This window comes from Apiospora marii, assembly GCF_038362585.1.
Source record: "Apiospora marii strain CBS 49790 chromosome Unknown utg000005l_segment0_segment0, whole genome shotgun sequence".
NCBI classification, from domain to species: Eukaryota; Fungi; Ascomycota; class Sordariomycetes; order Amphisphaeriales; family Apiosporaceae; genus Apiospora; species Apiospora marii.
Genome location: NW_027117377.1, coordinates 3,042,780 through 3,065,190, shown reverse-complemented (window position 1 = coordinate 3,065,190; position 22,411 = coordinate 3,042,780). Strand labels below are relative to the sequence as shown.

The window sequence follows — 22,411 nt, the reverse complement described above, 5'->3', positions numbered from 1 at the left end:
GCTTTTCGGACCTAGGTTATCTTGGCGATTAGCTTGGCAACAGTACCATTGGGGGTTCCTGGGATACCCCTAGTGCCGATCTTGCAGTGTAGCATTGGCTACTACGGGACAGGTGCAACGAGAGATATCGAGCAATAACTGACTCAAGGAAGAGCATTCTGCTGCTGATAAAACGACGCCGTACGAATATGCTGCCCAGGGACGCTCAATGATACAGTTCCCTCATCCGAAGAAGAATCTAACAGTGTGTGGCTTGCAGATACCTGGAACGAGTAGGCCGAATATATCCGCAGGATTGGAAGATACCCCTAGCATCTCAATGAGTGTCCTCGTCATCCGTACATGGGAAATGGTCACTCTGCTCATCAGACCCTGTGTAAGGTGAATAAGGTAAACAGAGTGACTGAGAAATCTGGTCAGAGACTTAATGGTGTTTGTATCAGCCAATACTTTCTGACACATAGACGTACCTATATGCGCCGCATTCGTAAACAAATTGATTCCGACTTAGAGGATTAAAAGGGGCTGAGACATAGCTCCAGGCAACATCAGCATCATGGCGACGTTGTCTCGTTGTCAGGGACACCTGAGGTTCGCGAAGCGATACTTACAAAGGAACTTCATCACCAGATTTGTTACGAAAAAAGGGCATACTGGCTACTTATTAACGTTGTATTGCCCGATTACTCAAAGAACTCATCTTCCCAGAGTCTTCTGGAAAATAAAGATCCTGTCTAAGCCGTGATATGATGTGGCCATGCGGCCAACCGCTGCCGGGCGATTTCAAATTCTCAGGTTCCCACAGCCCACCCAGTATCAGGCACCAAAGGCGACCGGGGAGAGAAGCAGCTTGAGGCTTCTGAGATCTGGAAAGCTCCTACTCAGGCCGATAGAAGGCCAGTTGTTTGGTTAACTCAGTTCTCGTCGAAAAGATGTTTCTCTGAAAGCAACAGCTTACCCAGCCCAGCTACACGTCTCGACAATCACTGCGAAGCTGGTCAACGGTGCATTAACTCTTAAGTCTCCATGCCGTCTATACTCACAATCCAAGGTGACCAATACGAATTTACCATCTCACCACAAGGGAGCCAGCTCGTCGTTTCGGAGAAAGCGGACGCTCATCGCAAAGACCTCGTGTTCAACATATTCCCCCAGGACCTCGTGATTGCGCCGCAAAGTTCTGCCAATATGGTTTATGATATGGTCTTCCATGTCGACGGCGGCTGCCGGCGCAACGGTCAAGACTACGGCGTCCTAGGCGCCGCCGCCGCAGTCTGGAAAGAGCGCTACTCCAACAAATACCGAACCCTCGCGCTCCCTTATGCCGACTACTTCAACCCCGAGCCCACCAACCAGCGCGCCGAGCTCACAGCCGTCATCATGGCTCTCGAATGGGCCCTGGAGCGCTACGGGCAGCTGAACGGTCACCCGCGCGCGCGCGTCCGCATCCACTCGGACTCGCGGTACGCCGTCAACTGCATGACCACGTGGGTCTACAAGTGGTCCAACAGCGGATGGCAGAACGCCCGGGGCTGCGAGGTCGCCAATCGGGACCTGATCGAGCAAGCGTCGGCGCTCGACGACCTCGTCCGGAGGCTCGGTTCGGTCCGCTACGTCTGGGTTCCCCGGCAGCAGAACCAGCTTGCGGACCAGTATTGCAACGAGGTATTGGACGAATTAGAGGGATACTATTGAGGGAGGGTGGTGCTGGAAAGTGTTTGCGAACTGCGGCGAGTTCGTGAAAAAGACATGGATGATCTGCGTGGATAAAGATGTCTGGTGCGCTCACCCCTGAGTATGTTGTGCTCCGGGTTCTCGGTTTTGCTTCTGCACGAATCAAAAGACATATAGAGACTAATGACGAGTGCTCGCGCTTAGCAGTTGTTAATGAACTGATTAACGGACACCAAGCAAGATATCGTTCCTGAAGTCTGTTATTGAAAACGTATCTGATGCTTTCCGACATCGCTGCATAATGACCTGCTTGATTCAGTTAGTAAATGTCTCCTCTTATGGTCATGTGGATAAACCGGCCATCAGAGCACGCGTTTGCGGCTCAGCTGCCAAATTCGCTTATCGGCATGGCTGGCATTAGGACACATACCGTGTTCTTCAACAGACGCTGCCACCCTGAACTACCTACCTCTATTTCCTTGACGCATCAAGAGTGGAGTATAGCCCGAACGAAGGATCAAAATGCGACTCCGATATGCGAGTGCTGTCCGTCGGCCGAAAATCATGCCGTATATCTATATAGATTGCGAAGTTCATACACAGGATCCTCCGGGCCGGGCTAATATCATATGTGTACTCCTTCCCAAAACGCGTGCTTACGCATTCGTCCACGTATGCCTTTTTCAGGCAACACTGCCGAACAAATAAGAGAACAATAAGCCGTTCTCCCAGGCAGCGGTGACTGAATTTGTAGCATACCTCGTTATTGACTTGCTTGCTTCGAATAGAATCCGGATCAAAGCAGGAAGAAAAATGATGGCCAGCCAGAATGACCGTATTATCATCAATACGCCCACCGATGGACCCATCAAGGTTGTTTTCGGCGAAGCATCCCCGGAGCAGCGAGTTGAATGCTTCAAACAGGCGGGCCGCACGTTCGTGCGGTCGGTCCCCGAAGATCTCTGGGTCGCTGCTGAGAAGCAGCTCGAGCAATTGCCGCTCCTGAGTGAAAAGGGGTACCGGCACTGGTGTCTCTACAGAGCCGATGCGCCTAATGAGATTGCATCTTCTTTGCGTACAATCCGGCGCAAAGTGCTCATACGAGACGGCGAGCGAGTGCAGCAGGCGACTGGTTACGATATCAGTATGGTAGCTACAGACCCGAAGTACCGCGGCCACGGCCTCGCCTCGTTCCTCATGCGCAAAGCCGGGGAATGGGCGGACGGGCCCGGCGCCGCGCCGGTGACAACCCTCTACACCAGCGTCGGCCCCTTCTACGTAAAGCTCGGCTGGGAGCTGCTGCCCGCGCCGCAAGTGAGCTTCGAGCTACCGTCCGGCGTGAGCAGAGACGCCTTGCAGCGCAACCGCGAGAAGAGGCAGTCTCTGCCGACTCGTTTGGTCGGACCGGACGAGATGCCTGATCTCTGCAACCGCGACATCGCGCAGCTGCGCTCGCAAGTCGAAGCTTACGACTTGGCCCCGGATACTTCCCTCGTTACTACCTTGCCGATCCCTGAGCAGCTGGAGTGGTATCAGGAAATGGCTAAGCTCCAAAGCCTCACTTGGTGCGAGGGGCGGGAGGTCGAGGCCGTAGGGGCTGTGTGCGGGGAGGCCGACACATGGATCCTGTGGTATCAGGATTTCAGCCGCAAGGAGCTGAAGATCCTGCGGGTGAAGCCTGGGTATGGAAATCCCGATTCGACAAAGCAGGCACTGGAGGAGCTCCTATTACGCGCGATGGAAGAAGTTCTCTCGTGGGAAGGAAAGTTGCTGAAAGTTGTGATTTGGGATCCCAATCCCGAAGTGCATGGAGCGCTAGGGATACTCGGGAAAGAGCTGGGGTTTACACCCAAGAGCGAAATGCGGAACGGTGTCAATCAGACGTCGATTCGATGGGCAAAGGGCGAGAACAGAAAGACAATATTTTGGCCGAATGAGTACTATGCGTGCAACTGATTGCCTCCTTGCCCATCCGCTAGGTAACACAGCATTTGGGGAGATACCATCAAGTACATACATAGCTTAGGTACACGTCAGATGTGGCATTCCCTTCGAATAATTTCAGTTGAGAGTCACCACGACCACTGTTATCTAGTTTTTGCTGATAAGTGATATTTTAGGTAGAATCTCAAATATCCTGGATGTATGATGTTCGATTTATGCTGTATTTACAGGCCGCAGGTAGGTGTACAGACAACTTTATGGAAGTGAAAGTCTAATTATCGAGAAGAACCAGCAGCGTGTAAGGCAAAGAGAGGTATGCTGCCGTACTATTACCCCACGTTGTGGAGGAGTGGGGCATCTCAATTATGCAGCTACCTGCTGCCGATCTTTTTTTTTTTAAACTTACGAAATTTCTATCTGAACATCCAGACCTTCGTTCTGTATTTCGGTAACCAGCGCAACAATGCATTCGCTGGTAGAACCCAACGCCTGGGTGGCCATCAAGCTGCCATCCGAGAACCTGAGAGTGCTCCAGCTCACGCCAAACTCGTAAGACTTCTCCGAACTACCATTGCCACCCACCCCACCACTGACCTTGACTCTTGCTCACAGGACCATCTCCCTCGGCAAGTATGGATCTTTCCCAAGCAACCTGATCATCCACCGACCATACCACATCACGTACGAGCTGGAGGATAAGAAGGACAACGAAACCTTCAATCGCCTGCGCATCGTGCCCGCCTCGGAGCTGTACAGCGATATTTTATCCTCGAGCTCGTTCCTGTCCCCCGACTCGGCTAGCCCCGGCCCCGAGGGCGACGACATCGGAGATGTGGTTCCCACGGGCGTCGAGTACGCTCTCGTCGACGCCGACTCAGGCGCCGTCGTCGCCAAGACGGACCGCGCGGAGCTGGACGCCGAGGCGCGCCAGAGCCTGACCATGGAGCAGATCGAGGAGCTCAAAAAGGACGTCACCGACGCCGGCCGCGACATCATCACCAAGCTCATGCTGTCGCATTCGGCCATCAGCCAAAAGACCGAGTACTCGCTCGCTAAGTACAAGCTGCTGAAGACGAAAAAGTACATCCGCCGGTTCTCCGTGCTGCCCCTCGATGTGTCGATGCTAGACTATTGGTTGCTGGAGGAAAAGGACCCTGCTAAGATCATGGATCTGCGCGAGGAAATGATTGGTCTCTTGGGATGCTGGGCCAACGTGCACTTTGGCGGCGAGTCACGATGCCTGAACGAGGAAGAGCAGGAAGCGGCCGCAAGTGGCGTGGAAGCCGTTACCAAGCCTGAAGACACTACTGGTCGTTGGTTGGTCGTTGATGATACGGGAGGCCTGCTTGTGGCGGCCATGGCCGAGCGCATGGGTGTTCTGTATTCTGAGAAGAACGAGGACGGGATCAACCCTGCACAAAAACGACGGAGAGACTCGGAAAGCCAGGCCGAGCCCGCTGAAGGTGAAGGAGATAGTGGACCACAGGCTCGACCCGCGGAGCAAGCGCAACCACCTGTGGCCGGCGACGCTTCAGGTCAAGAACATATCGTCACGAAGCGGGTTAAGTACCCGACAGGAGACCCAAGACATAAGGACGACATGACCGTTCCTTATGCGGATCGCAACACGATGACGCTCCTACATCACAACTCTCAACCCAACCTCAGCTTCCTCCGTTACTACGATTTTGATAATACGAACCCCACGCAGAGTCTCACACATCCGCTTGCACGACATTTGATGACGTTGTCCTGGTTACAATTGCTGGATCCATCGGCTGATTCGACCTACGCCAACGAACCGCCGAGTGTCGACACCGACGAGTTGAAGGCCTGGAAGGCTAACCGCCGGGGCAACTATCACCGGAAGCGACGCAGATGGGCACGTATCCGCCACGTAGTCGACCGCACCCGGGCCGGCGGGTTCTCGGGCCTCGTGGTGGCCAGCACTATGGATCCCACCTCCATCATGCGCCACGCCGTACCTCTCTTGGCCGGAGGTGCACCTATCGCTATCTACTCGCAGACGCCGGAACCGCTGACCGCGCTGATGGACTGCTACAGTGTCGCGCGACGGGCGGCCTGGATATCTGATCCACCTGAGGAAGCCATCGGCAAGACCACCGAAGAGCTAGAGCAGTGGGCTGGGACCGACGAGTTCCCACTGAACCCGTCCTTGGTGCTCGGAGCTGCTTTGCAGACGAGCAGGGTACGGAAGTGGCAGGTCTTGCCTGGGCGGACACATCCCTTGATGACGAGCAAAGGTGGCGCTGATGGCTACATCTTTACGGCGTGGCGGGTGAAGCCTGCAGAGGGCAGGGTAGAAGCGAGAGGTAAAGGCAGGACAAAGAAGGGCAAGTCCGCTCGATAGATTTAGTCGAAAGAAAGGATTAGACATGCCTAGGCATGATGTTGGGCGAGCGGGATCAGGCCGAGACGTCCAAACCTTGGCTTTGGTCTGTACATAGATCATAAATCATGATACCCCTTAATAGAGCCTTGCCAGCATTGTACACAACACAATACAAATTGTTGACCTGCGATCTGGGAGGTGCTTATTGTGATTCGATTTATCCCTTAACAATCTAACGTGGATTCGCTGCGGATGCTGCTGCTTCTCTACAAGCTCTTTCCCATAAACTTCCTCTTGGTGAAGCTCAACCACCACTTGCTCGGCTTGCCGTCTCCGCCTTCCTCGTATACTCTTGCTAATAACCGGGTCGCCAGCTCCTGTCGCACCTGTGAGAGATATAGCCGCAGTTGTTCGGCGTCCTGTCGATCCCGCGGGGCCTCGTACATCTGTCTTATTGTTAGTTTCCCAACATTCTGGCATTATATCTCTTTCCTCTCATATCCCCCCTTTCCAGTCTTAACTGGCCATAACTGCAACCATATACAGACAACCAATCTCACCCAAAGAATCATAACTCACCTGGTTCAGAGGGAAGCCCGGGTCGCCGGGGATGGAGAAGTTGGTGTCAAGGGCGGTGTTGAAGACCTCCTTGGTGGCGTCGCGGACGCCGTGCTGGGGGCGGATCTTGGTGAGACACTCGCTGACGTAGAGGATGCCGTAGATGAGCAGGCGGTCGGCGGGGCCCTGGATCTCGAAGTTACGGAAGAAGGTGTTGGCGCGGAAGAGCGACAGCACCTCGTCCAGGATGTCGTACGACTCGGCGTCCGGGTCGGGGGACTCGTGGGGAGCCAGCGGCGGGTTGGGGAACGGCAGCGTGTAGGCCGGCCCGCGCGTCTTGGTCCGCAGCGGCAGCAGCGGCACGTTGCCAATCAGGCGCGGAGGGTTGGGGTCCTCGTTGAACATGGAGTTGTAGGCCTAATAATAATTGCCCGCCAGGGGGCCGAGTTAGTCGGTTGCATTGTCGGCATCGGGGGGCTGTAATCGAGACTGTGTAGTGGGGATGGTTGTAGTGTGTAATATTAACTTACCGGCATCTTGGGCGAGATGTCACCGAAATCGTCGGTGATGCTCAAGCTGTACAATGGCTATGGTTGAAGGTATCGTGGTGTACTACACGTAAGTGATGGAGCTCTCCTTTGGTGCTTGCCTTGCCTTACTGGGGGGCTGCTACTCGTCCAGTGGAGGGGCTCCTTGCTTCAATGCTGTTGGCCCAAGGCTGACGCTGGCCCCACACAACCGCCCTAACAGGAGCGGCGGTTCGGGGTTGGGAAATTGATAGTGAGAGACGTCACTTCCCTGCTCGGTTATTTGCCGGCCCGGGCTCTGACTCACCGCCACGCTCGGTACTTGCTGGAAGTACCTCGCTGACTAAGGCAAGAGCAGATTCTCTTAGGCAGCCACACATGGGTGGATGGGGCTTGTCGCTGCCAGTCAGATTCGGACACACCAACTCCTGGTCATGCGTCGCTAACAGAAAAGCCGGTTTTATGCGGAAGCGCGGAGGGTGGTACCAAGCCCGCCCAGAGGTGTGCCAGCCTGCCAGCGACTGATTTGTGTTCCGGCTGTGTCTCCCTCTTCGCATCCGTCACCGTCTCGTCCGACCCCCCAATCCCCCAATCCTGGACCATCCTGGACTGGAGCCTAACAGCCAACAGTCCCGGACGAAGTACTTCGTACCTTTCAAATTGATGAAAAAGCTGTAACGTGATCTGGCGATTTAGCGCGAATCGACACAAGCAGAGCGACACGCCCCTCTTTTGTGTGTATATTTGGCCGCCCCTCGTCGCGCCCACATCCACCCTTCTCCAGGTCTTTCACTTTGGTTTCGTTTTCCCGCTCTCCCTGGTTGATCTGCGTCTCGAACTCGTCACAGTAAACACATGCACGCACACAATTCGCGATCAAGTCTTTACCATCATTCCCCGGGATATCTTATCTGACCATCATTATCCTTTCCCAATCGATTTACCAAGAAAATATAACTACCTACACGTACATACTCATTACACCCGAACTGCGCGAGTCAATCTAGGCACTCTAGTCCCTGGCAGTCCAAGCGCGTCATAGCATTCCAATTGTCGCAGCTACAAGGGGTGTGCCTGAGCACAAACTCCCAATCAGGCGGTCACCTTGATTGCTTTTTCTGAACATTCAGTCATAAAGACGGACTAGTAAGTATATCCTTGCATTCTTCCTCCCGGATATTCTCCAAGCTTGACCTCCATCAGTATCCAAGGTCCTGACTTTTATAGACACCCGTCGCGTTTTACTCCCGACTAGCACAAAGCTCATACAGAGATGGCAACCGCCACCATGAACACCATAATAGATACGAAGCGGTCGCGCAAGGTGCGCAGAAAACACACAACTCCCGAAGTCGGCTCGCTTTGGGATGTTCTTCACGATTACCAGGGCACTTCCCTCTTCGTTCTCCCCATCTGCTGGACCGATCTACACCCAAAGCTATTGAACTGCCGCTTCCAACAGCTACCGCCACAGAAGACGCCAACACCTACATCCACGCATTCGCCGCGGAGGTCACCGCGCACTTCTCCCACGATTGTCGCCCTAGGCAGAGACCTAGACACATTAACATCCACCGAGACGCCGCGCAACATGTTGACCAAGAATCGCGCCCTTCGAAATGTCATGTCCACCCTGTTCCCAACCCATCTCTCGAAACCTAAGACGTGCGCAGAGTTGGATTTGCGGTTCGGTGGCCGTTTCTACCCAAAAGCTGTTCGGTGTCAAGCTCTCTGGAGGCATCCGGATGCTGCGATGTCATTTGATTCAGCGACAACCTGGGCGTCAAATCGGTCGGCCAGCCAGCTGATTTCATCTATGCACGTCAACGTCGCCAGCGACGCGCCAGTGCTGGCATATGTCAGCCGAAGCAATCTCGACCACATTCGCAAAAACTGCTTTCGCATAGCGCCCGGACCCAATCGATCATACAATGGCCCGGTACACCGGCTGCAGATGCTACGCTCCAAGAACTTGATACCGAGCAACTTGGACGAGGACCAATACTTCGTTGCCGTCATCATCGCCATGGCCCAGCAGTCAGTGTATGGTGATGGCCCGAGAGGGGCGCACATCGCGCCCAGAGACGTCAAGGTTCGCTTGATGACGACATCCGAGGAAGATGACGCTTTCATCGTCTACACAGCAACCGTTCCAGGTGCTTCAATGATGATGTTCCACGAGCCGCATAAGGCGCCGGTAGGCGATGCGCAGATCAAGATTGACTACGCGCGCGTTCCGATTTGGCCTGTCATGGGTCTTAAAGAGCGACTTGGGCAGGCCCTCGGTCGAGAGGTCGCGGGCCCCTTCGACGAGCATAATATGGAGATGTTCGAAGAAGAGACCCTTACACCTATTCCCGAGTCTGTGTCTCCCAAGCGTAGACGCGATGTCCTGACAGAGGTTCTTAACGCGAGCTTCTCCGAGGACCGCGAGTCGAGTCGCGACGGAAACATTGGGAAGAGAAGGTGTCTTGAGGAAGGTAGGGTTGGCGTTGTCCGATAGCCCATGCACATTTGGAATAATTTGCAGAGTTGCGTGCTTTGGGGAACTGGTTGCTGAATCTTGGGTTAACAGGTGGTGGTGGTGGTGAACTTGAGGATACTCCAGCAGTGGTGTTGGCTCGCAGCGCGGCTTGGCGCGAGTTTGCGAGGAATGCTGAGAATGAAGAGAACGAAAGATTACGAAGGGCTGGATGATCTGTTGATTTTTTCCAACAAGATAAAAACGGAAGGGGCATCAATCAGACAAAGAGCCTCGCGGCTTCTGGATTTTGCACGTTTTTCGCGGTTTAATGGGATTTTTGATGCGGCTATACGAAAGAAAACATTGGGCGTTCATCTGCGAGACATTGTACCGGAGTTGGTACCGAAAGGATCGTATGCGACGGGCATACGCAGCACGACTTGTATACTTTGAGAATCGCTTTGGCATTCGCATCGGTATTTCATATCATGGGTTATGACGACGGGGAAATAGGGAACGACATCAGTTCGAGAATTGGCAAGGACGAAGTCAGCGTCTTTGGAGAGGGTTTGACAAGACATAACTTTCAACGCACATAAGTTTGAGGTTTTCGAGGGGCGTGCTACCCTGCACGAGTAACAATTTTGCCAGCATGGTTTTACTTCCGATAGATAGACCCGTACACCACGAGTGAATGATTAACGAAAAGAGCTTCTAGACAAAGCTTGTCCACCTAAAAGCTGGGGTTTTCTACTACTGCATGTCAAGTGCCAACGATTGATCATCACATCAATTCGGATCAGGGATATTCAGTTTACTGCGTCGCATTATTCTATAAAGCATGTCTATCGAATCATGATAACTAGAGACTACAGTAATAAGAAGCAGAAAGTGGTATAGGGGTATGTGAGAAACGACAGAGAAGCCAACCAACCAACGCCTTCATCCCATGGCGCCTTCCAAATGAGGCCGGAACACGAAACACCTAGAATGCGTAAATGCGTAAATGGCCATGAGGGACAGAGAAGGATCAAGAAGACGGAAGTTCGTCTGCTCGAGGGGCGGTTGTTGAGGTGTTATTGTTGTTGTTGAAGACAAAGAAAAACAGGAGGAAAGTTCGAAACGATCGTGTTGTCGTCCACCGATTCGATTCCAAGGTAGTCGAGTCCATCAACCGGAGCAGTACTGCCCATTGCTTCGTCTTTGTTGCTGGGGGGCTTCATTTCATATGTCCGAGTGTACACTGATCTCCCGCTCCCGTGAGCGACATACCTAGTGCTTCTCCCCGTTGGGCCCCTGTATGTTCTTGCCGCCGCCGTTGCTCATCTCGCCGGCCATGCGGCCGAACTGCCACTCGGGCAGCGTGATGCCCGTCTGCTCGTTGATGGTGGTCATGAGCGGCGGCAGCATCTGGTAGACGTTGCGCATGGTCGCAGCGCTGTCGCGCTGAGCAGAGTCGCCGCTGCCGGCGCCAGCGTCAGCGCCCGTGTTCCAGACGCTGATCTTGGGCTGGAGACCCTGGATGGCATCGGCATTGGCCTTTGCCAGCTCGACGTATGTGCCCTTCTCGATCATCATGTAGGCCAGCAGGCCCTGGGGCCCGCCGAAGGCTTGGGCCATCTTGGCGTAGGCCTCGGCCTTGGCGGCCGTACCCTGGGCCTCCTTCAGCTCCTTCTGCAACTTCGCGTCGGCGTTGGTGATGGCGGCGTGCGACCAGGCCTCGGCGTCGGTTCGGGTCTTGTACGCGCCGGCGTCCGTGGTGCGCACCGACTTGTCGTACGAGGCCTTGGCGTCGGCCGTTACCTGGTACGCCTTGGCATCGGCGGCCTGCTGCGCTGCCTCGCGCTGAATCGAGGCCTTGACGACGTCGGTGGCGCGGAGGCGCTCGAGCTCGGCGGCGGCACGCTTCACCTCGACCTCGCGCTTGAGGTCCTCGTCGCGCGACTGCGTGGCGCGGGTCGCCTCGATCTTGGAGATCTCGACGTCGCGGTCGAGCATCGTCTTCTTGGTCTCGAGGTTCGCGATGGCATTGGCGCGCTCCACGTCCCGGTCCGTCTTGGCCACCGCCGTCTCTGCGTTGATCTTGGCGATGTCGCGCTCCTGCTGGCCGTGGCGCTGGGCCTCACCCACGTTACCGCGGAGCTGAGCATCGGCCACGTCAATGCGGGCCTGGTTGGTGGCGCCTTCGTGCGCCTTCTGGGAGAGCGACTGGAAGTAGTTGGAGCCGACGGCGTCCTTGAGCTCCTTGACGTTGGCGTTGTAGATCTTGAGGCCGAACTGGTCTAGCTCCACCTGGATGTTGCGGAAGATGCGGCGCTTGAACTCCTCACGCTCCGTGAAGATCTCCTCCATGGTCATGCTCGAGACGAGGACTCGCGTCTCACCCTCGATGATGCCCTTGACGATTTGGTCCAGTCCATGGGTGTTCTGAGCCTTCTTATCGGTTTCCGCCTCAGAAAGCAGCATGGCGTACTTCATCAAGGCGTCGCCCTTGTCCTCATCGTGGATGGGGTTATGTCCATCACGGCTGTGAGCTGGGGGTGTGACTTTCTTGTGCCCTTTGGCGTTGGCGCCGCGGCTGTTGACGTCCGGACCGATGGTGAAGACGACGGGCAGGAGGAACTGAAGTTTCTCCTTGGTCATGGCTTGCAAGTTCATAGCATAGTCATGGGGCTGGACGCTGAAGCGTCGGCACCGCTGAAAGGGCCATACCCAGGCTGCCTTGGAGATAAGCAGGTTGGAGACACCCATGCCAGTAATGGCAAGGTACTCATCGGGGGCGGCGATTCTGTAGGACATCTTGGCGGATTATGGATGTTTGGATGGGGTATATTAGAATAATAGATGCTGCTCCAATGCGTTTTACCGGCACAGCACTGAGGTATGAACTGGGTTGGTGTCAGAAGTTATTCGTTCGCATGGACTCTTGGGGGCGGGGAAGAAGGCAGGTTTAAATATGTGCCTAGTAATCAAGTCGAGATTCCTAGTAATCAACTTACGTTTATTTGCCTTCGAGAAAAAGAACAATGAGCTTGGCAACCGTGAGAAGGTTTGCGGTCTACCAGTTGTCGTAAAGTGGCTAGGTTATCCTGCAAACAAAGAATGACCCCTGGATCGTAACAAAGTACCAGGAAAGAGCAGGTTGTGTGTGGTGCAAGTACATATCATGTAGCCACTGAACTACATGCGTGTTGATGTGGTGTTGGTTAGGTGTGTTCGTGATTCTGGTGTCACGAATCTGGTTTCCATGAATATTACGATATGCTCTGGCTGGATTGCAGCAATAGAAGCTGGATTGCAGGCGACTTATATATTCACACAACTCCAACCGGCCAACCATTGCGCCCGCTCGCGGATACGCCTAACTGCTGCAAGACATGCCATATGGATAGACATCCCTGCCTCATTGGAATGATTGCTGATACTCCAGCCTCGCCCGCCAAGCCGTACCTGGCGCTGGCAAGGGGCTATGCATGTTGGTCACAAGGCTCTCAAATGTGCCTGCCTGATTGTCTTGAACCCTCAATATTAGGTTGGACGCTCCGGATTGCCCCGTTCTTTCCGTTCTGGAGAACTTCTAGCGAGGATATATTCCCCACATCGGCCGCCGGATCTTGCAACTAAGATCCACTGTTGTTCAGTAGCTTCGAAACTTCCAAGGGTAACTCGGCCCTCGGCAGCCACCACCCACAAGTGAACTACTGCGCCGCAGCTTGCAATTGCATCTACATGCCTCTCTCCCACTGCATTTTCAGGCGACTCCGCGGACATCCAAGATAGCTCCTGATGGATTTATCTAATCGATACGCGGACCGGAGTCCAGCGTGCACTTTACTTGAAGGGGGCAACATTTGCCACCATTCGCTCCTGTAGGGCATCAAGTCAGCAGCATCATATCAGGTCATGTTACACACAATAATGCACCTTCCACCTCTAGGACTCCTAGGCATCATTCCTGCCCAACTTGCAATAACCGGTATCAGTAACGGGAATTGCTTCTTTGAGCTGCATCCATGCCATGGCAAGTGGCGTCCTTTCGGTATTCGCTCTCGGCCAAGTTCATCTTGGCGCTCAGCTCGGCCCCGCAGTCGAACACGGCGTAATTGTCGATAGTCCCCAGCTCGTACGGTTTGTGTGATATGATCCGAAAAACTCCCCACTTAGCTGAGCGGCGAAGCAAGCGAACTCGGCGAACCGAACCTGCCAGCTTGGAATAGGCAACACACCTACTGCCTACTCTTAGCATAGGTATCAATTGCTGCGAACTGCGCATTCGATGAGATGCTGCATATGTACTCCAGGCGCATTCCCCGCATGTTCCTGCCTCCACTGTCCATTTGACTGTGACTGCAGGCTAATATGCTTACTATGCGCTAGGGAATCTCATGTCTTGCGATGCGCGAGATGAGCCACATTCAAGGTTGACAATCCGGACGTTTGGGAACAGAGCCTCGGTACCGTGTGGGGTGATCGGTGACCGGCCAAGACTCGCTATCAGACACAGCCACTCCTAATGCGGCCGATGATAGAACCATCAGACCAGCTTCCCTCTGATTGGTTTGCTCGCCGGGTATGCGGCTTGTCTGGTTGCTTTGTTAAGGCACGTGGCTTACATGAAGGCACACAGGTAGGCAGATACACAAACCTCTTGCAATCTTGCTCACTTCTCCTCGCGAGCTGTGAGTCAAAGCAACAGTTTTCACCTTCTTGACCCGTCACCAAACGCTGGCTTTCCCGAAAGAAACGACGTCACTAGCACCGGGCCTGCCTATTGCGTTTCGGCGTTCCCGTGGCTGTACTTCAACCTCCAATCTAACATCAAACCCGACAGCTGCAACAAGCACATTTGAGTTTGTTTCTGGAAGTCACATGAGCCAACCTGGTTCGGTACCTTTGCGAAGAGGCTTCTAAACCCCAGACCAGAAACGTTCTCGAATTGATAAGAGTATTCTGGTCCTCCTCTATTAGCCCGCGTTCTTACCGTTGCTCATGCTCCAGAGACGAGAACCCCCCCAGGTCGCACACCCTGATCTGCCGCTTATGCTGTTGCGATCAAGAGAAAACAGATATATTGGAATGGTCTGTAGGTAGTCGCATGCTCAAGGGTCAGAGCTCGCAGTCCACGGAACATTCATCATGAATAAGCTCAATGCCATAGAGGCGGAGGAACTACCACCTCCATACTCTGCCAACCCGAGTGAAAGCTCCGCGACGGGTAGAAGCTCCCAACCTGCTTCGTGGACATCACATCTGCATTCCCATCTAAGTGCAGTCCCGGACCGCATCCGTCAGAACCGCCAGTTGCGAAACCTACAGCAGGTCGAGACGGACGCATGGATGGTGGATCATCATATAAACCCTGAGATTGATGCCTTCCTTGATGACTTGGGAAGAAAACACTCGGTACCTTTGGCAGTCCTGACCATTGTCCCGGCAGCTGCAGTGCCTGAGAAAGCCATCTTGAGTGGCTTGGACGATATGAAGCGCCGCGGGGGAGATAGGCTATGTGGCGCGAGTGGACTTCAGACAAGACGAGAAAGAGAAGGGCGGAGACCGCAAGAATCCAAACGATTTCAAGTTTGCAGAATCTGGAGATCAGTCATGGGTTGAAGGTCGCGAGTTTGAAGATTGGGGGCGTTTTGGGACGTCCTCGTCCTTCGACGATTCGAGAGACGATCCATCCAGCAATTTTTGGTTCAAGGATGAAGACATGGCGCACCGCCTTGCGTCTTATATCGAACTACCAGAAGCGCTCCGGATCACACGAGCTGAACCCACGAGCTCGGTGCAGGAAGCCGTAGAGCAACAAATTCCAGCTCAGAAGAAGAGCAGGGGCTGGGGCTGGGGCTCTGGTAGACGCAAGAACAACGCGAGCACGGAGATGCTTACATCCACCCCTTCGGCGACGTCTGTTGAAGAAGGAGGACCAAGAGGCACTGTAGCTGGGGGCGACGTGGCGGGCTCGACAGGACCGGGGTTCTACAGGCCACGCAATGAAGGTGCCCAAATGGACGTCACAGCAGAACAGGTGGCTTTTAGATGCCGGAGCGAGATGGGTTTACTCGAAAGTCTGAGTGGGTGGGCAATCGTTGTCAAGGTTAAGGTGAACTAGGTAATTAATTATATGTTATAACCATGCCTCCTCATGAAGGGCCAACGTATCAATATTGTGGGCAACTGATACTCCCCACTCCGCACAACATACATCGGTCGTCTTCGCAGTCCTCTTGCTCGCTATTGAAACATATCTCCCATTCATAACATAGTGTCGTGCAATTGTCGGGGTTGCAGCCACAGCTACTGCGAACCCCTCGATCCCCGCCGGTCATGTTCACGATCGTCAGGTCATGGCTAGGCGATTCTAGCAGGAACTCAGGTTAGCAGGGTTAGAACAGCAACTCGTGCGGCTTTTGAACGGAAGCCCTAGAGAAAGCCTTACCGCCGTACGAGTAGGTCGCGGTTGATGTGCTGCCGCCGGCGTAGAGCCAAATGGCGGACTCGGAGTCATAACACCAACCGTCTGCGAACCGGTTGGAGAAATAGGGCTCTTTCTCCGTGACATTGCGCCCGCTGCAGACGAGTTGGCCCTCGTCCCAGGCCTCGTACCAGGCTGTGGTGGTGTTCATCCTCGTGGCGAGGTCCGTCTGCGTTCGGTAGTACATCCAGGTTCTCGTGCAGGCCTCGGCGAGCGAGGAGCTGCAGGCAAGGAGGGCGGCGAGGAAGACGAGGGGCTTCATATGTAGTTATGGTTGATTGCGGTTACGCTGTGGGGCGCAATGATGGGTTTCTGAATGGGAATACTGTAAGTCGGGAAGCATCTCCACACAATAGAGTAGGTATTCAGTCACTGGTCACGTATTTGTAAGTTGGTGATGACGTGCCGCTCGAGTAACGGACTAGTTCGGAAGAGACCACCTCATTATACTTGTCGGTGTATACTGTCGCCCGCGTGATCGTGTCTCGCAGTATCGCGAGATGCGGCGTTCATGTAACACGCTATAGATGCTGCTACCCCTGGGCCTTCAGTGTTTGTTTGCGACCGACAAATACGACACAGATCACCGCGCATCAACCGCGAACATCGGCTCTCGAAAGATTCGGTGTACGACTGAGAGTTTGGCTCAGTCATCAGGGAAACTATTGCATGATGGAGGAGGAAGCCGGAGACTGAGGCTGGATGAAAGCCATGCTGCTCACATCTGATTCCAAAAACCTCAATGATAAAGCCATCGGGTATATCGTTCTCCCTCTCCCTCTGTCTCTGTTCCTTCCTCCGGTCGCGACCAACGAGTTTAAAGGTCATTGTCGCGAGGATCCGCGGCAGAATCACACTGCCGATGTAGTCGCATGCTAGGGTCGCTCTCGGCGCGGTGTCTCAGGATGCTCTGGCTCCCCCCTATGCATAGAAACATATCTAAAATGCATACACGTGGCTTGCGAAAGATCGAGAGATTACAGGACTGAAAGGTGCAGATGAGTCGGATTTCCAACCGCATTTAACTACTGGCTCGCACATAAGGGATCGCTTACGGGCCTGAGGTTGGCGGGGGTTTCTGGGGTCTGACTGGTGCCAACTACATAGATCTGATTCCTTGGCGCTCGACGTACTTGACGGGTGTTACCCGAGTTGGAAGGCATCGGAGTTAACGCTAAGTACGACGGCGGAGCTGCCGCCGTCGCCGCTACATGTGGTTTGTGTGTGATTCCCGCCATACTAGTGGTTTTAGTAGTAGTAAGTAATCAGGAAGCAGTCGTTGGTGCCCGTTCCCGGCATCCTTGCCGCAGCTAGACGGAATTGTTTAAAATGCACACAGCAATTCTGATCGTGTCGGATGTGCAGCACATACACTCACTCTCTCGCCCACTTTCTATCACCGTCGACAGATCAAATCGCCCAAAGACGCCATGGGTAAATTTCACACTTCTCTGGCAGCCCTTGCGGCAAAGCTTTCCACAGATGCCAAGCTCTTGATGAAACCGGAGGCTGCGGAGTTCAAGGCTTCGATGGAGCGCTGGTCGGACCTTGACGTGAAAGTACCCTTTGCCATAGTTCAGCCTGTGGAGGAGGGCGACATCGTGGTTTCTGTCCAGATAGCTGTACAGGCTGGAATCCCGTTCGTCCCTGTTTCCGGCAGTCATAGCTCGTGGTCGACCATTGGCCGAGAAGGCATTATTATCGACTTGAGCCACTATAAGGGGGTCTCGCTGGACACCAGTACGCATGAGGCGACAGTCAAGGGAGGCACCTTGATGAAGGAGCTGCAAACTGCCTTGCACCCGCATAAGCGATTCACAGGTATGTAGTCCGCGACAATTACCACATTGAGGGCCACCCCCTTCCATCTTCATATTTAAACTTCTCTTACAGCGGTCGGAAACGGGAACACGGTCGGTGTTATCCCCTACTACCTCGGGGGTGGCATCAGTATCTATACTCCGCTGATTGGCTACGGCAGCGAGAATATCATCGCAGCGAAGCTCGTCACGGCTAAAGGGGAGTTGGTAACCGTCTCTGCGACCGAGAATCCAGAACTCCTATGGGCGCTCCGCGGCGCCGGCCAATTCTTCGGCCTCGTGACGGAGCTCACCATCAAGACGTACCCGTACTCCCTGCTTGGCAATGACGACGGTCAACGGATGTGCGGCTCCTACATCTTCTCCCCGGAGAAGACCGACGAGGTCTGCGCCGCCCTGGAGAACATCTTCCAGAACAACCAGTACGCCTCGGCGGGCCACTTCATGGTGGTCCAGGCGCCGCCGGAGCTGAAGGACCAGGTGCTGCTGGTAGCGCCTCAGGTCTTCTGCTCCGCCGACGAAGCAGCCAAGCTCTTCCAGCCGCTCGTCGACGTCGGCCCGCTGCAGCAGGGCCTCTTCCCGTCCACGTTCGACAAGCACAGCGACCAGCTGGACTGGGTCTGCGCCAAGGGCGACTTCAAGCGCTTCACGCAGAACGGTCTGCCGGATGGCTGGAACCGGGACCACTTTAAAAAGCTGGCCCAGCTCCATGCCGAGCTTGTCGCGAACTGCCCCGACGCCGCCCGCTCCGGGTACACCGTCGAATGGCACTCGCCGTGCAAGGCACACAGAGAGCCCGAGACCTCCTTTGGTCATGAGAAGGTGGACTTCTGGCTGTAAATCTATCCTCCCTGTCCCTTTTATCTCTCTAATAATGCGGCATCGTACTGATTTGGAACCTCAAACAGCAATGTTCTCAGCTGGTACACCGACACGGCAAACCACGAGTTCGTTGCCGCGATGGACAAGAAAGCCCAGGATGCCACGCGCGCAGGAACGCACGAGGAGGCCTTCGTTTCCTACACCAACTCCTCCCGCGAGGATCCGCTCGAGTACCGCTACAAGGGAGCGGAGAGGATCGCCAAGCTCAAGGCTTTGAAGAAGCAGTACGATCCTACGGGCGTCTTCACCAAGCAACTTCTGTGAGTGACGATGGTACACTGCGACTATGAGAGGAGCTCAATGCGCATGACGTAACTGGGTAGGACGCAATGAGTAAGGTTTAAATTGGTGTTTGGTTCTAGATCTCTGTATGATACTTAGAAATCGTAATTGAAATTGAAACAGCAACATGCTATCTATCTCCAGTAAATACCTTCTGGGCACCAAAGCATCATAACGAGAGATCTAACAGATACCCACAATATATCCTCTTCAGCCCAATCCCCCCTTTCGCGCCCTTCTCACGCACCGCTGCCGCCATCACTAGCAGTTGAGGTGCTGCCAATATAGACGACCTCAACGGCGGCGAAGGCAGCAGTAGCCGAGAAGATCTCGATCTTCTTAGCGTCGGTGAATATGGCTAGAGCGATGGAGAAAATTGTGGTGAAGAGGATCACTAGCCCCATGCGTGTCACCATGTCTCTCACGAAGTACAGTGCTAGGATTGCCAGCGTCGGTAGCGTGGACGACAGCGCGGCCACAGCGGCGGAACCAACGCGCGATATAGTCTGAGGGCTGTAGGCACGGACGTGATCATCGATGGTCTACCAGTTATCCTTGGGGTCAGCTTGCAGGGAAAGGGGGGCTGATCAATTGAGAGAGTGTTTGGTCTGACATTACTAAGGGGTGGGAAAGGGAATAGGACCCGGCTACAGAAGAAATGGAGAGACAACAGGTGTATACTATTACTGACCTCTCGGCGTCCCCCAAACACCTTATCGTACATATCGAGGATCCGTCCACTGAGCATCGATGTTATCTTGTCAGTGGGCTGTGCGATAGTGATGAAGTCGTCTGGATTTTGGTCTCTGGTGCTCCATGTGGTGCTTTCAAAACCCCGGAGGAAGTTTTTATGGAGGAGCCATTGCTCTAGGAACTTATGATCAGAACGCAGTGGACGAACAGCGCTCTCTATTGCCAAGACCTGCTGAAGTGCTCTATCTTATTATCCATGTCAGCATTTTTTATTCTCACTGTCTGGTCTAGGCGGAAGAGAAGGTAGTTACTGTATTCGTCTAGTTTCTTTCCAATTTCCTCTAGTAAATCCAATTGAATCGGGTCTTTGCCCTCATCCTTGCATTCTCGCATATGCCGAAAGTCAAAACCGTACAGACGGCGATCCTCCGCGTCACGATTATTGTCCTCACTGTCAGTCGAGGCAGTACGATCCTCAGTCCAGGCGACGTCGAGCTGCTGCTCCAAGGCGACCAGTTCCGCCTGCAAGCGAAGTAGGTTGACCATGTTGAGCAAGCCGAACTTTCGAAATATAGCGATTCCAGGCGAACTTGAGATAAGCTCGGCAAGCAAGGAGTAGCCTGTTCGCTCGAGTGCGGCTGGAGTGGGAGGAATAGTTGGGTCTAATGGCGCAGGTTGCATCGTTTCGTTTGGGCTTTCGAAGATAGTATGGTCTGTTCGTCTCGATGTCTCTCGCTATACAGTTGTCGAATCCTGCATCATCTGCTGTAATAAGTGCAAGGGGCGATCTGTGGTTCTGGTTTGAAGCAACCGGGGTCAGCATCAACATCTGCGAAGTCGTGAGAATTGATATGAACTAACAAAAAAGTTGTACATTGACATAGCCTCCAAGCCAGGCTGAGCTCTGTTGCGCAAGGTGTTTGCAATTCTCCCGGTCCAATCGAGGACAAGAGCGCAAGCCTTCCCCGCCCGCCGTGAGGTGCTGCGGCAGCGAGTAAAACCAGCCGAGCTTCAACTCACACAACAAAAGGCTTTATCTTCTCTCCCCTCAACTCCAATTCTTTTTTACCCTGATACTTTCACGATATGGATTTGACTCAGCTCGAAGGGCTAGTGGAGCGTCTCAGCGAGATTGCTGGAACTATGCCGGCGTATGATACTCAGCAGGCCAAGGTACAAAGATGTGGTGCGCGTCTATCGGCGTTGAAACGCATGGATGACCCATTTCTTAAGAAGTATGGAATCGATCCGCGTGGCATCCATAAACTTGAGGAACGCATCGAAGACTTCACGAAGCAACTCCAAAAATACGGCAAAAATTCGATGAACACCCTATTCAGCCGCCCATCACCAAAGGAATTCGAGGTCATAACTGACGAAGTCGAGGCTTATATTCACATATACTTGAATGCAGTTCAGGAGTAGGCGATTCTTTTTCTCGTTGGCGTGCTTTTGGCTCATAATTCTAACCAAAACCAGCCAGAGACATCAAGGACTAGAATTTCAGATCCAAGGAATCAAAGCTCAGATACGTCGGCTTGAGCAAATATCCATTGACATATTTCAAGCAGTCCAGACACAGACGAGTCAGATCCAAGCGGCAATTGTCGATATATCACAGAAACTTGAGGCGGAAACACGCAGTATCTCTACGACAGAATCAACAGAATCAGACTCAACAGATACGACTTTGAATCTTCCGAAAGTACCAGCCCCTTTGATCGATTCTCAACAAAAAAAGCCAGCCAAACAATCGAACCGCGAATTACCTGATCCAAAGGGAATACCACCGACAGCCGAATCGACCACGCTGGTCGTCAAGAAGGGCAAACCCAGTCGCCTTGCCGAGCCTTTGACAATCCCCATCAGTATATATACTGGTCAAGATAAACCTGATGTAGAAATCGATGCATTTCTAGACTCAGATTCTCATAACCACTGGATTCGTCGAGAATTGGTTAAGAGCTGAGGCTCAAAATCGAGCCGATGGATACTGAGCAGCCTGATTTGGGACCAAGGGGGGAGTTCCTAGTTCCACTCGGACGAGTTGGTGTGACTTGGTCATCCGATACTGAAGTCAAGGCCACTGCTACTTTCCTAGTGCATGACAGCCTTGATTCCAAGGTTGTATTCGGTGGTGGGTACATATCAGAAGCTGCGGATATCTGTATGCCAGGCGCCTTTCCTACCTACAGGAGTATAATGAGCCGAGGTAAGCCATCAATAGTTTTCATTCTAAACCGACTAAACATGCAATGTTTGTTATTCAAATTCGAAGTCAACTAGACGAGGGCCAGTACATTGGACGTAGGCTTACCACAGAATAGGGGAGATGAATGAGCGTTACAGGAAGATAAGCGAGGAAAATGCGAACCTGATCGAGAAGCAAAGGAGAGAAGACCGTATCAAGCGCGAAGAAAAGGCCAGGATGTTACAAGCAGCGTCGTTAGCTGCTATGTCACCTGGAGAATCATCATCAACCAGTCCCAGGAATCCACAGCACGTAGAGCCAGTCCCAGCGCTTTTGCCAACCGGTACATCGAGTTCTGCTGGTGAGCATGGTCTCGCCGGGCAACATTCTGATTTTAGCTCAGTCCCAACACTGGATAATGTTGAGAGCAACGTTAATGGCCCGGATGAGACGACCCAAGAAGTCACTGCTCCCTTGGATCCTCAAGTGGTTGCTGGAACAGGGGGGGATCAGCCAACTTGATCCTCGCAGCGCATCAAAGCTCTTGG

General features: G+C 53.6%; 11 protein-coding genes across 11 annotated transcripts; 7 read left to right on the top strand and 4 right to left on the bottom strand.

Annotated features, from left to right (window-relative positions):
* Positions 1-1,026: 1,026 nt before the first annotated feature.
* On the top strand, positions 1,027-1,695 carry PG985_008871 (uncharacterized protein; the record flags this gene model as incomplete). The annotated part of the gene is made up of 1 exon (XM_066828639.1): positions 1,027-1,695. One exon carries the CDS (start codon positions 1,027-1,029, stop codon positions 1,693-1,695), a length of 669 nt encoding a protein of 222 aa, XP_066683551.1.
* Positions 1,696-2,487: 792 nt separating this feature from the next.
* On the top strand, positions 2,488-3,630 carry PG985_008870 (uncharacterized protein; the record flags this gene model as incomplete). The annotated part of the gene is made up of 1 exon (XM_066828638.1): positions 2,488-3,630. The coding sequence occupies one exon, from the start codon at positions 2,488-2,490 to the stop codon at positions 3,628-3,630; it is 1,143 nt and encodes a 380-aa protein (XP_066683550.1).
* A 451-nt stretch (positions 3,631-4,081) lies between these two features.
* On the top strand, positions 4,082-5,989 carry PG985_008869 (Gcd10p family protein; the record flags this gene model as incomplete). The annotated part of the gene is made up of 2 exons (XM_066828637.1): positions 4,082-4,167; positions 4,231-5,989. 2 exons carry the CDS (start codon positions 4,082-4,084, stop codon positions 5,987-5,989), a joined length of 1,845 nt encoding a protein of 614 aa, XP_066683549.1.
* Positions 5,990-6,237: 248 nt separating this feature from the next.
* Positions 6,238-6,934, bottom strand: PG985_008868 (uncharacterized protein; the record flags this gene model as incomplete). The annotated part of the gene is made up of 2 exons (XM_066828636.1): positions 6,238-6,417; positions 6,551-6,934. The coding sequence occupies 2 exons, from the start codon at positions 6,932-6,934 to the stop codon at positions 6,238-6,240; spliced, it is 564 nt and encodes a 187-aa protein (XP_066683548.1).
* Positions 6,935-8,344: 1,410 nt separating this feature from the next.
* Positions 8,345-9,559, top strand: PG985_008867 (uncharacterized protein; the record flags this gene model as incomplete). Its single annotated transcript, XM_066828635.1, has 1 exon — positions 8,345-9,559. One exon carries the CDS (start codon positions 8,345-8,347, stop codon positions 9,557-9,559), a length of 1,215 nt encoding a protein of 404 aa, XP_066683547.1.
* A 1,233-nt stretch (positions 9,560-10,792) lies between these two features.
* On the bottom strand, positions 10,793-12,319 carry PG985_008866 (SPFH domain/Band 7 family protein; the record flags this gene model as incomplete). The annotated part of the gene is made up of 1 exon (XM_066828634.1): positions 10,793-12,319. One exon carries the CDS (start codon positions 12,317-12,319, stop codon positions 10,793-10,795), a length of 1,527 nt encoding a protein of 508 aa, XP_066683546.1.
* Positions 12,320-14,656: 2,337 nt separating this feature from the next.
* Positions 14,657-15,632, top strand: PG985_008865 (uncharacterized protein; the record flags this gene model as incomplete). The annotated part of the gene is made up of 2 exons (XM_066828633.1): positions 14,657-14,984; positions 15,052-15,632. The coding sequence occupies 2 exons, from the start codon at positions 14,657-14,659 to the stop codon at positions 15,630-15,632; spliced, it is 909 nt and encodes a 302-aa protein (XP_066683545.1).
* Positions 15,633-15,906: 274 nt separating this feature from the next.
* On the bottom strand, positions 15,907-16,257 carry PG985_008864 (uncharacterized protein; the record flags this gene model as incomplete). The annotated part of the gene is made up of 1 exon (XM_066828632.1): positions 15,907-16,257. One exon carries the CDS (start codon positions 16,255-16,257, stop codon positions 15,907-15,909), a length of 351 nt encoding a protein of 116 aa, XP_066683544.1.
* A 1,168-nt stretch (positions 16,258-17,425) lies between these two features.
* On the top strand, positions 17,426-18,961 carry PG985_008863 (FAD binding domain containing protein; the record flags this gene model as incomplete). Its single annotated transcript, XM_066828631.1, has 3 exons — positions 17,426-17,816; positions 17,889-18,651; positions 18,724-18,961. 3 exons carry the CDS (start codon positions 17,426-17,428, stop codon positions 18,959-18,961), a joined length of 1,392 nt encoding a protein of 463 aa, XP_066683543.1.
* A 257-nt stretch (positions 18,962-19,218) lies between these two features.
* PG985_008862 (uncharacterized protein) lies at positions 19,219-20,353 on the bottom strand (the record flags this gene model as incomplete). Its single annotated transcript, XM_066828630.1, has 3 exons — positions 19,219-19,485; positions 19,671-19,901; positions 19,952-20,353. 3 exons carry the CDS (start codon positions 20,351-20,353, stop codon positions 19,219-19,221), a joined length of 900 nt encoding a protein of 299 aa, XP_066683542.1.
* Positions 20,354-20,758: 405 nt separating this feature from the next.
* PG985_008861 (uncharacterized protein) lies at positions 20,759-22,385 on the top strand (the record flags this gene model as incomplete). Its single annotated transcript, XM_066828629.1, has 4 exons — positions 20,759-21,093; positions 21,152-21,540; positions 21,774-21,884; positions 22,000-22,385. 4 exons carry the CDS (start codon positions 20,759-20,761, stop codon positions 22,383-22,385), a joined length of 1,221 nt encoding a protein of 406 aa, XP_066683541.1.
* Between the last annotated feature and the right edge of the window lie 26 nt (positions 22,386-22,411).